The sequence below is a fragment of the Astyanax mexicanus genome, chromosome 9 (assembly GCF_023375975.1).
Source record: "Astyanax mexicanus isolate ESR-SI-001 chromosome 9, AstMex3_surface, whole genome shotgun sequence".
NCBI lineage: Eukaryota > Metazoa > Chordata > Actinopteri > Characiformes > Acestrorhamphidae > Astyanax > Astyanax mexicanus.
The window spans coordinates 29,252,019-29,264,348 of NC_064416.1; the positions used below are offsets into that span (position 1 = coordinate 29,252,019).

General features: G+C 36.1%; 3 protein-coding genes across 3 annotated transcripts; 2 read left to right on the plus strand and 1 right to left on the minus strand.

Moving 5' to 3' along the window:
* Positions 1-1,886: 1,886 nt before the first annotated feature.
* On the plus strand, positions 1,887-3,947 carry nmba (neuromedin Ba). The gene is made up of 3 exons (XM_007235669.4): positions 1,887-2,165; positions 2,580-2,692; positions 2,884-3,947. The coding sequence occupies exons 1-3, from the start codon at positions 1,997-1,999 to the stop codon at positions 2,938-2,940; spliced, it is 339 nt and encodes a 112-aa protein (XP_007235731.2). The 5' UTR covers positions 1,887-1,996; the 3' UTR covers positions 2,941-3,947.
* A 1,270-nt stretch (positions 3,948-5,217) lies between these two features.
* Positions 5,218-9,697, plus strand: kti12 (KTI12 chromatin associated homolog). Its single transcript, XM_007235665.4, has 9 exons — positions 5,218-5,476; positions 6,471-6,522; positions 7,164-7,216; positions 7,418-7,473; positions 7,582-7,661; positions 7,825-7,984; positions 8,423-8,485; positions 8,683-8,751; positions 9,325-9,697. The coding sequence occupies exons 1-9, from the start codon at positions 5,326-5,328 to the stop codon at positions 9,466-9,468; spliced, it is 828 nt and encodes a 275-aa protein (XP_007235727.3). The 5' UTR covers positions 5,218-5,325; the 3' UTR covers positions 9,469-9,697.
* Positions 9,698-10,349: 652 nt separating this feature from the next.
* Positions 10,350-11,307, minus strand: LOC111194838 (cholesterol 25-hydroxylase-like protein 1, member 1). Its single transcript, XM_022679982.2, has one exon. The coding sequence runs from the start codon at positions 11,208-11,210 to the stop codon at positions 10,356-10,358; it is 855 nt and encodes a 284-aa protein (XP_022535703.1). The 5' UTR covers positions 11,211-11,307; the 3' UTR covers positions 10,350-10,355.
* Positions 11,308-12,330: the final 1,023 nt, after the last annotated feature.

The following is a 12,330-nucleotide window of genomic DNA, read 5'->3' on the forward strand; positions in this document are numbered from 1 at the left end:
AAAAATCCCTATTAAACAAAATAAATCAGTCCAGAATATCTTAATATACACCCATCATCACCCAGAAGGAAGTGTCAGATTGCAATGCTATTCAGAAGGAAGATAAAGTTTTCCAGGAACAATATTGACTGCTATGGATAATATTTATTGAGCTACACATACAGAATTAGTGCGTAAGATCCTTTATGACGCTGGTACCCTATCTAAATTCTGTTATATTTGCAACTATTTTTTTAAACAGGGCTGGTATATTTTATTATTACAGAGCAATATGCTGTAGCTATTAATGTAAAAATGTCCTAGAGAGTAGGTTCTCTTTAAGACATATTTGAATAGCCTAGAAATTCCTGAAACTCAACATTTAGAGACTTATATAACCTGATTAGAACAGCCCTATGCTGTGCACATATATTTTACACACAGAATGCATGTCGATTAAGGAGCAGAGTACAGTAGATAAATATTAAAGGATTTTACACAAATATGCCTTTTATAATGAAGAATGCAGTGGTGTACTACTTTCAAAAAGCTAATGCTCTGCTGAAAGCCCCAGTCCACTGCTCTAATGAGCTTTACCAGTTAACAGACAAATACAGAAAATCCTCACGGGCAATATAATTAACATCTCAGGGGTAGCTAACTTACGCAAGAAGCATACAATTGTTTACTGTTAGTATTAATGGCAAAGCTTTATTTAAAAATATTACCTCATATAACCACAGTTTCTTAATAATACAGTAAAATTACAGTTAAATAAAAAAAATCAGTAATGCTGAATCCTAATATCCTAAAGAATTCTAATAGAATCTTCAAATGATTAATTATGACTTCAGTTTGTCCTATATATTTATTTTAATCTTTATTGTATGTACATTTATTTTATTATACATCTAGGTTCCTAGAAATACAACCCACTGGAAACTCCCTCATCCTGCTGCAAATTTATTGACATCCGGATGCGAGAATTTTTATTACTGAGATGTTTACATTTTTTTGCACACATCATCCTAATAAAGAAGTTGCAGCTACATTTCACTATATTGTGATGTATTTCTGAGTGAAATGGGGTATAAGAGAGTGTCACTGAACTACCTCAGCATTTTTCCCTAGATGGGGCCAGAAGGGGAAATCACAAGATGGTGTGGGTTGTTTTTTTGTTGTTTTTTCTGGAGTGTGCACGTAATCAGAAATCAGAATTGAAATGTATTTGAGGATAATGGAAAAGTAGTACATTTATTTTTTTATAATTGTTCATAATATTACCAGAACCATAAACTTTTTAAATAAAATGAGTTAAATAAATGAGTTCAGGATGACATGAAAGCAATGGAATTTCCTTGCGTCTGCGCTTCTTCACTGATCTCTGTGTAAGAAGCAGGTGATGCTTTTGATAATAAGTATACCTGCATTCTACACCCCCACTATGAGCTCTGCACAACACAAGGAAATAGGGTAAAACAAAGTATTTTATTACATACAGCAAGTAACTGGAAATGGGTCATCCTTATCTGAGCTTGTTTCCCCTCTTCAGTGGAAAGCTTTGACGTAGAGGAGTGTGTATTTTTCAGTCACATGTCTCATCTCTGAGGAGAGCTATAGCTGGAATGGACTTTACTCCTTCTTGTCCCCCATACATAATATTATATATAATACAGTTTAATAATGTTCTTGTGTGCATTTATTTATTTATATATTTAAATGTACAAATGTTAGTCATTTACTTTAATTTTTAACACTATGAATAATAAATTGTATAAGTATTTTAATTAGGGTGTGATTTCTTTGTAATGAAGGATACGCTGTGTTTGGTTCCAGAACAGGGACCAATTAGCGCAATTCCCTGTGACTCAGCAGTGTGAGCTCATCACAGCCCTCCCACCTGCACTCCTATAAATGTTCACCAGCTCACCCGGAGCAAAGAAACTGCCTTAACTGTAGAACAGAAAGGAAGAACACTTTCCAACACTTTTTTAGTCATTTAGACATCAGCCAAAGGATGACCGGGAGATCTTTAAACCGAATCTGCAAAATTGGACTGCTCTTTATTTCCTTGGTGATGCTGTCCTACTTTCCGAAAAGTGCATCAGTCAGTCTCGATTTAACTGAGCTGAGAAACAAAATTTCAAAAATCAAAGTAAATCCACGGGGGAATCTTTGGGCAACAGGTAAGTTTTTTTAATGATTTAAAGCATTTGTAGCATTAAGCAGCATCTGCTTGTACCTCTGTGTTCTCATGTGTGGTATCTGTGTTTTCAGTTTTACTATTCTCCCTGAGCATCTCTGTGCTGCTCCTCTTTTATAAATTGATGTAAACTTAGGGCAGTTTTGCCACATAAACAAGCATAAAAGCAAGAACCATTTGTATTAATTGCATATTGTTGATGTTTAACGAAAAACAATTATCCCAATTTCTTTTTAAATGGACCAATAGAAATTCTCCAAAACTACCTGAAATAAATAATTCTTACATTGACTTCTACTGAAAGTAAATTTGCAGCTTTGGAGATATATGTTTTTCATTGGACAGTGACAATATCATCTTTTTTTCCCCAAATGCTTCATGTCTTCTCTTTTTTTAGGACATTTTATGGGTAGGAAGAGTATTCCAGACAGCTATGTAGAGTCATCCGAGCTGAAGCTGGAGCAGAGAGCCATGCAGGTTCCCCAGCAAAGGACAGGTCCTGTCGACCAGGTCATTACAGCTACTTTATTTACACAAAATTCCTCATATTTTAGGAAGATCTCAGTTTCTCTAGTGGTCCACAGTTATCTCTAAACTGTGTCCCTCATGAATTTAGTAGTCTTGAACAGTTTAGAATTGAGTATGAACCTGAAAAATATTTTAAACAATGTTGTTCTTTTCTTGTGCTTTTTCCCCTTCAGGACATGGACTTTGTGGTAAAGCTTTTGAAAAACTACGTTGCAAAAAGGAAAAGATAGGAATTTCTCAGTTTTTCATCCACTGATTATACGGACATTTCTGCTGAAACACAGCAACATCCGCAGTGCTTTACTTCCATTTTACAACTGCCTGAATAGGGAGCTGGGATCCACTTAACATTTGCTGCTGCTTTTTTCATGACTAATATCCAACAGGGCATCTTTTGATATCATGCATATGATGCATTTTAGATTATAGTTTTTTATATTCAAATATTAAAAGACACATTTTAAAATGTTTTTAATTGTTGTAATTCACTTAAAATGTGTAAATGAAGTTGACAAGTTACTACAGTTGCCTCTGAATGTAAAGGTTCATACTGGGTAATGTAGTGGGTCAACTGGTAACAATCTGAAAATAAGACAGAAGTCTACATTGTGGAGTTTCAGGTCATATTTATTTAACTAGAGCTTTTAACAATGGGTTTTGTTACAAAGTGGATTTACAGATATCTGCATCCAAACCATGACTGAGCAGCCCAGACAACAGGGGCAGAAGTGGAGAAAGTATTCTGATAATGATACTTGTGTGTGTTTTGGATACTACATAGAGCTAAAACATCATTTATTACACACAGAGATAATCCCAGTGCCGTTTTACGCTGTAAAGATACTGTTGTTTTAGGTCATTTGAACAGTTTAGATTTAGAAGGAACACATATCTGTCTGTTGCATGTAGATTCATTCACTCATTTAGAAATGTGCTGATATAGCCAGACCTACTTAAATTTCCCTCATCTGACAATTAAACACACTGTATATGTTAGAACATATGTCAATGCATTTCACGGTTTTGACAATGTTAAAATTTCAATGTTGTGACAACAAAACAATACCAGCTGTGGTGTTTTATTGCAACTAAACAACACAAAATCTGTTATTACTGAATCATATGAGCATATTCATTTAATTTCCAGAAATCCACCTTGCTCAGTGTTCTCAGCCCTGCAAACATGTGTGACACAAGCCTTGCAACTCCAGTGCAAAAATAAAAATGTTACAACAACCATCTTTTGACTGATCAATCACATTCACTGAAGAAGACGAAAGGAGTGAATTCTATTTTTCTCTAAATTCTAATAATTCCATTGTAGGATTGTGATCACTCTTTAGATTGATCATTTTATGTTTCTATTATGTGTATTCTTATTTTATTCTTACTATGAAAATAAAAAGTTGTACAAAATGTCAAATAGTCAGCATATACACTCACTGACAGTTTAATTGAATAGTAATGAAAATGCATCTGATACATAAATTACACTGATTTTCAGGTTAACATAAACGTAAAATAATAAACCAGGATATCTGCAGAATTTAGAAAATTAAATTGTTTGAATTCTTTCACAAAGTAGGGCCCCTTAGAGCCACAGTGATGCTGGTTAGATTTAATTCAGTCTGTCCTGAAATCAGTTAACTAATTTGCATCTGAAATTTGGAAACTATATGACAAATAGCATTAATATTTATCAGAACTCGCTAATGTGAGCACTTGGTGACAGAAATGGCTTCCTACTCCCTCATTAGTGTAGCGCTATATAGGGATGTAGTTAGCGGTGAAAAAGGAGTGAATTCGGACACTACCTCATTATCATGCGCCAGCCTGGTCACATAAACACAGACAGGTGAGTGGTTGAGCCGTGTTTAAACACATGAGCTGAGCTCTGAATTAAAGTTAGTGACGCTCTGAGCTGATCATGGCGTAATCTTTCTGACTGTTATATTTACGCTGTTTACAAATACAATCCTTACATTAATGAACTACATGCAGAAACAAGTAAAATTAACAGCACACACCCGCCCACTCGTAAAAACTGTGCCAAAACTCATAAAAAAAGAAAAAAAATAGTAATAAAATAAAGCAGAACCAAGGAGAGATTCCAGAATTATAAGTATTTAGCAGCAAAATCCACAACAATCAAATATTTATTCAAATAATTGCAAAGAATAATAAAGTAACCAAGTATTTATATATTAATTTTCTATATTTTTTCTCTATTTTGAATTTGCACATACACTTTTTCGTTTTGATTGTTAAAATTTTGATGGCCGAATATATTTTTTTGCTTAAAACATTTGGCACAAAAATTTACATAAATATCCTGAACATAAAATTAGTTAACATTTAAAGCCGTTCAGCTTCATTCACCCTCATTCATTGAGGACTCTCTCGCGGGCTCCCTCTAGCGGTTGAGTGATTTTTTTGTAGTTAGTGGGCGGGTTCTGTATAAACCAGCTCTGAGGACCGTGGAGGACCGTGATCACATCCTGTTTACCTCTCCAGGCTGATCTCAGATCAGTCCACCTCGTGCGCTATAGAGAGGAGCATGCGCTCATGAGGCGCGCACGTTTTCTCTCCACTCAGAGCAGCGATTTCTCCCCAAAATGCCGCTGATAATAATGTGCGGTCACCCGTGCAGCGGTAAAACCCGGCGCGCGCAGGAGTTAAAGGACTATTTTACTGAGAAAACCGGGAGAAAAGTTTACACTGTGGGAGATGAAGGCCTGGGAGTGGACCGGAACTCCGTGTACGCCGGTGAGAAGCTGCTGATTTATCTCAAAGCCGCACGATAATCTCAGAATATCGGACTGCGCGTGGGTTTTATAGAAATCCTGAAACACGAGCAGTGAAATACTGCACGTGCTTTAATTCAGCAGCATTAGTACACAGAGCTACTGCTACTTATACAACAAAAACCCACGCAACACAGCGCGAGACCTCCCTGATCAAAACAGCGATTCTAAAACATTTGATCTCAGGACAGTATCCTAAAAATACATCTGACACAAAAGTTAGATATTTACCATAAAAAACACCACACTTTTGTTAGAACTGTCCCTGGCGTCTCCTGCCTCATTAGATACAGCCTATGGGTATAACTAACGCTCGTAAACAGTGTAAACAGCAGGTAATTAACTGCACGTCTTCACTCAGTAGTAAGACTGTGTAACTGAGCGTGTGCACAGTAAGTGTAATAATCACTCTAGCTTGTTTTTAAATGGAGGAATTTAAGGTGTTTCAACCAGAGACTGCCTGTTTTTGTTTAAAGAATTATCGCACACTTTCTATAAAAGTTATAAACTTTATTTCACTTCTTAAATATCACTGTGTTCACCTGCTATAATATATATTTAACTGTAACTGCTGATCAGAAAAACCAATGGTTTTATAATGGAAAATCAGGAAAATTATTAGGGGTCCTAAATCTTTTCATATTTTATATATTAGGGGAGACCAATAACATGAATGATAAATCTTTCTCATTTTGAGTATTTGATTGGTTCATTATGTATATATTAGACATGGTACTACCATCCCTGTACACTGAGATTGTAATGTGACTGTATTTAAAAAAAGTTTAACAACCTTTACATATTTCAAAACATCACTTGAATGCATTGTTTCAGTAGTTGACACATTCAAGTTTATTATCTAGCAAATGGGCTTTGTGTAAATTGTTTTTGATTTATTGAAAAAAATCACAAAAAAGTTCAAACTGTCCCTGGTCCTCCCTACTGTTTTACCACAGACTCCCAGAGCGAGAAGAATTTAAGAGGTGCTTTGCGATCTGAGGTGGAGAGGTCAGTTCATAATATTGCGTTATTCTAACAAGACTGAAAACACTATATGGACAAACGTTTTGGGACACCTGCTCTTCTAAAATTAATGGTAATTAAACAAAAAAAAGAGAGTTCTGCTTTTAATGAAGTAACTATCTCTACTGTCAATAAAATGCTTTGTACTTGATCGCCATCCCACTTCATCCCCGAAACTTTTCTTATTCCACATTAAATATCTACCAGAGACAGATTATATCTGTCCAGTATCATTTATTTTACTTCAGTCCTAGATATATGAAGTGCATTATTACAACCATGACATGTTGGATCATTGACTTTTGTTACAATCTGGTAAAAGTCTCAAGTAGGGGCATGCTATATTATATTGTATGCAATAATATCACCAAATACAATTTTATATTTGTTTTGTTGCAATGGAGTATTCTTGAAATTATATATTTTTTTATTTCAGTGTTTGTCATATTGCCAAAAAAATCACTGTTGCAAAAATACCCTGTGTCAGCAATGGGTACAACTTAAAACAGTTAGGAGAAGAGGTGCCCACAAGCATTTGAACATAAAGTGTTTCTGTCTACAGTGAGATTTTTTTTACTTCTTAAACTTTCCAATCTTATATCCAGTCTGTGCTTCTCTTAAAACAGGAAACTCAACAAAGATGATATTGTTATTCTGGATTCCTTGAATTATATTAAAGGTAAATCTTTACTGTCAGCTGTTTTGTTAAATTGGAAATATTCCTGTTCTAAGTTTAAAATATTATCTTGACAAAAGTCAGTTTATATGTACATTTTAAATTATTGTTATTGTTTTAAATTATTGTTTGATTCAAAATTTGCATCCTCTAATAGGTAATGATGCAGAATAAGGTCTGATGACAGCTCTCTCTGATTTACAGGTTACAGATATGAACTGTTCTGTCTGGTTAAGCATGCACAGACACCACACTGTTTGGTATGTATATTTTTGGATATTAGAAAGCTGTGTTTAAAACCATTCAGATCTCTAACAGCTGTTGAGTAGACCTAAAAGCATCTATTGTGTTTTGTTGCGGTTTTCCAGGTCTTCTGTCTGACATCAGCTGATTTGAGCTCAGAGTGGAATAAGGAAAGAGAAGTAGATTGTCAATACACCCAGGAAATGTAGGCTTGAATTTTCTTGTTACTTGAAACATATTTAATCATATAGTAGTGAGGTTAGATATTGTATATTGCCATTTAAACAGCAATAGTTTTGCATGCTTTCTTTTGTGTTAAACTGTACTTACAAAGCCAGGACATTAACGTTGTATTTTTGGTGTTCTAGTCTGGATGCTCTCATTTTGAGATTTGAAGCCCCTGATTCAAGAAACAGATGGGACAGTCCGCTCTTTACAATTCAGAAAGAAGACACACTTCCATTTGAAGCCATTTCTGATGCCATTTTCAAACGGAAAGCACCACCACCTAATCAGTCCACTCAGAGTGTAAGAAAGCCTTCTATTGTTATATCTTCTATTTTTAGCAATTTCTCAGGCAGAGATTAGGGACTGGTCAATATTTTGATGAGATTGTTCAATGCATGTCCAGTTCTGGAACACAATTCTTTATGTATGATATATGATTAACTTAAGTTTAGAAAAAGAAATGAAGGACTCGTGATCTAAAGTAATAGTGCATACTTTTCATGGCAGAGGCGCTTTTGTTGCAAAGAACTGGGTCACTGCTGTTTATTGATAATGTTACTAAGGATGGAATAAGCAGGATAAATTTGATATGAATACCCAAATTTGGTCAAATGCTTTAAAACTATACAGCACTACAACAGATGGATGTACTGAGGCAAAATGACAATTTATCATTGTTCTAATATCATTGGACCTGTGTTGTAAATGTAAATGCTTCTCTCTGTTTTTGTGTTTCAGCAACCACTGTCATCTACCAACTTTTTATATGAGTTGGACAAAGTCACTCAGGATATCTTAATGGTACAGTTTTCAGTTATTTCCTTTTTTCCTCTCCCCTTTCCCTTTGTACCCCTTCCTGCATCTCACGCTCCAGTCCCTCCAACCCTGAACCCCCCCCCAGCTATATGTGTATATCTCAGCATCCAGAAATATTCTGGTTCATATTACATTGCCTTAATTTGACTTAAGCTCCTTTTCATTTTTGGTTTCTCTCCTAGGCTGTTCTTGATTCTCAGAAGACCAGTGTACCAGGGGATCTCGTTGTGATTCCAGGAGCTACAGAAAAGATATCCTTTTGTCGCATATTTTTCATTGCCTTGACCTTTCTTAGAAATGAAAAGCCAACTGGAAAATTCACACATGAAACGTTTACCTCATTACGAACAACAAGCGCAGCTGCTGATCTTATTCATCCATTACCTTATAGCCTACGTTAATGCCATTTGCAGTTGTGACGTAATGTTAAGCATGCTGATTGCCTGGAATGACTATGTGACCTTCAAAGACAGTCATTTCATTTTGTCAGACGTTCACTGTAGTGGAATAGCTTTAGCCTTCACTCACATTACACAGAGGAAAATTTAATTTGCACACCTTTGTTGTCCTACAATGATACAACTTTGAATTTTCAAAGAAAAGATTAATGGAATAATAGTGCTGCTGATACCTGATGTATTTTATGATTCTGTTACCAATAATCAACAATGAATTCAGCGTAGCATCAGGCAAAAAATGATCAAAGAGCTGACCATAATTTCTTTAGTGGTTTGTAATATTCCGTAATGTAAAGTCTTTCTCATGTAACGTTCTTTTTGAAGATTCACTGCATTATTAATTTAATTTCCTCAACACCAAAATACATAGAACTCACAAGAAGTCTTAACATGGCTGAATTGAGGAAGCTTCGACGACAGTTCATCAGTTACACTAAGATGCATCCAACCGAAAACATCGGGCAGATAGCCAACATGTTTGTTCAGTATCTCAACAAGAGTATGCACTGACAGCTGCTGTTAGTTTGATCAGCTCCTATGGGGCTTCTTTCTGCTATCTTTATTTTCTCCCATGTTAAGTTAAAGAGATTTCTTTAGTTTTAAATATTTTATTGTTTTTTAAAAAGAGTTGTGTTGAATTGGAGACATATCATCATGAGTGTATCATGTTTGAGTATTTTAAAATTGTTTCTCTGCTGGCCTTATTGAATTGAATCTTATTAAAGCTTTTTTAAAGAAAGCTGGAAGTGATTTCCTATTCTCTGGTCTTTTTTATGTTATGCTAGAACCTTCACAGTGTACTGCAGTGTTCTTTAGTCAAATTGATGCATAAGAGAGCAGTGCAGAATTTTAAGATTTTTGCAGACATTCCACCTCAATCACCACCTCAAACCACAGTTCTCCTACATATTGATAGCAGCTTAATTCAAGGTAAATATATACAATATCCTGAAAATATTGATATTGTTTATTGAAATTGGGCACACATTTTTTTAAGAAAAAGAGAGTGGTGGCAACAATAACAACAAGCATCCCTATTAGTCTAACCTTGTCCTAAGTGGACCAACCCTGTGTGTTGGTCTGTGGGTGGGCCTCTCTGTGTCAGTGTTATCAAAATATTGTCTTAATGAGTGCCCTTCCAGTACAAAACAAAGGTACCACAGGTGCAGAGAATCAAGACGAAGTACATCAGAAAATATTATTTATTCATATTATTAATGTTAACCATGTTTAATGCAGGACAAATAATAACAATACATGATTAAATAATAAATAAGTTAAATAATAATGTAAAATTAAATATTAAAATAAAATAAATTAGATAAATAGTGTTAATGTAATGTTTTTTAAAACAACAAAATTCTTATTTGCACAGAATATGTGGCTCTTGACCATGTTTAAATATCTTTCTCTTCCAATTTGCTTTTTCCAGTCTGTTTCACCACATTGTTGGTGGTGCCAAAGAGTCTGTCCCAGTGACTGAAGAAAGGAGCAAAGTTGCTGCTGGGTTTCTGGTGGTGAAGGTCATGAGCTAGAGCTCCTCCAAGCAGTCCAAATGGCACCAGGCGGCTTGGGGTCCAGGGCAGGTCGTAGCCGATGTGGTCCTCAACAGACAACCAGATGCTGAAGATGGTGAGGGTCCACGTAGTGAGGGGGTGGCACTGTAGAAGCAGAGGGTCCAGGTTGCTCCATAAACCCACGGTCATCAGCTCCACAGCACTGAGGTGTTCAGTGGACCAGGAGAAGGGCGAGATGTAGTCATGGTGGATGGCGTGGACCCACTTGTACAGGTGGCCGTTCTTGTGGTGAGCCATGTGCCAGAAGAAGTACTGGGTGTCAAAGATGAGCAAGGCACCAAGACCCCCTGAGAAAAGCTCCCAGACTGTTGGAGCAATAGCAGGCAGAGGAGGAGCTGGCATCACCGCATTGTTAATCAGAACCACTGGAACCACGAAGACCAGGTGGTTGTACACCGCCATGCCCAGGCTCCTCATCATCATGCTGGTGGTGGGTCTCCTCTCTTTCTGGATCTTGTAGCTGTAGAAGGCAGGAACCTGCTCTCCCAGGAGGTCCAGGATGGCAAAGGGACAGCTGAAGATGAAGTAGCTGGCGAAGGCCAGCAGGACGGGGAAGAACGGAGATGAGATCAGGGAGTAATGATGGAACAGCAGGTAGTCCCACAGTGGCTGAAGAAGCCGCTCAGAAGCTCTGGAAGTAGGGAGCTGCAAGGCAACTTCACTGACGTTCCACATCTTGCTGTTTGCTGTGTGGTAGTGGGAATACACTGAGGTGAAAGCTCTGAGCAGTATTTATACTTCTGAGCCAGACAGTCTAGCCTGCTGTAAATCTGTGTTTACACCAGTTTTTCCTTCACAATTTTTTTCCTTTTTTCAAATTCTTGTTTTGTCTAAGTCAATATTGTGCAGAATTATCTTCATTCCCTCAACCTTAAGACTAAGAAGTGGGAGATTTACAGATTTACCCCCTCGCAAATAACCTAATTCCCCCTCCTTTCACTGAATTTAACAGAGACCATTTCCAACCTGTGTAAGACTGTCTAGCCAAGCTTTTCAAATATTGGCTAATAGCTGCTGTATGCCCGACAGAGAATCCCTCTAAAGTCTAAATCACATGTGTAGTTCTTTGCTCTGGCTAGCTTTTCAACTGGACACATCAAATTCAGCAGCAGGACTCTGAATCTACTTTGTTATTTTAAATAATTTTTCTTTTCAATATACATACAAATACATTATTGTTAACCTCTTCTGCCATATCTTATAAAATCATATATACTTTTCTAATATTCACAAAAGAGATACATTCTGGCCAAAATTGCAAAGAAATACGAAGTAATTATGTTATGCTCTTTAACACGTTTAGTCATAATACACAGCAAAATCACCATTGTTCAAGCAACCTTGTAATTGTTAATTTAACACTCCATGTGAAACATCATACAGTGTGTCAGTCATGTTTTTTGTACACTATACTCACATAGTGTATATTCTATTCAGCTGAGACTTAGTTGTTAATTTTAACACATTTTGTGTTATTATATAGCTTTGGGAAAAAAATAAGAGACCACTTTAAAATGATGTGTTTCTTTGATTTTACCCATTTTTTAATTGAATTTTTGCACCAGGAGTAAAATATATTTATCCAAAAGCAGTGTGTAAGTGTGTAAAACCAGAGTTATTCCACCAAATATTGATTTCTGAAACTATGAATTTGAACTTGTTTTCTTTGCATTATTTGAGGTCTGGAAGCTTTACATCTTTATTTCAGCCATTTCTCATTTTCTGCAAATAAATGCTCTAAATGACAATATTTTTATTTGGAATTTGAAAGAAATGTTGACTGTAGTTTATAGAA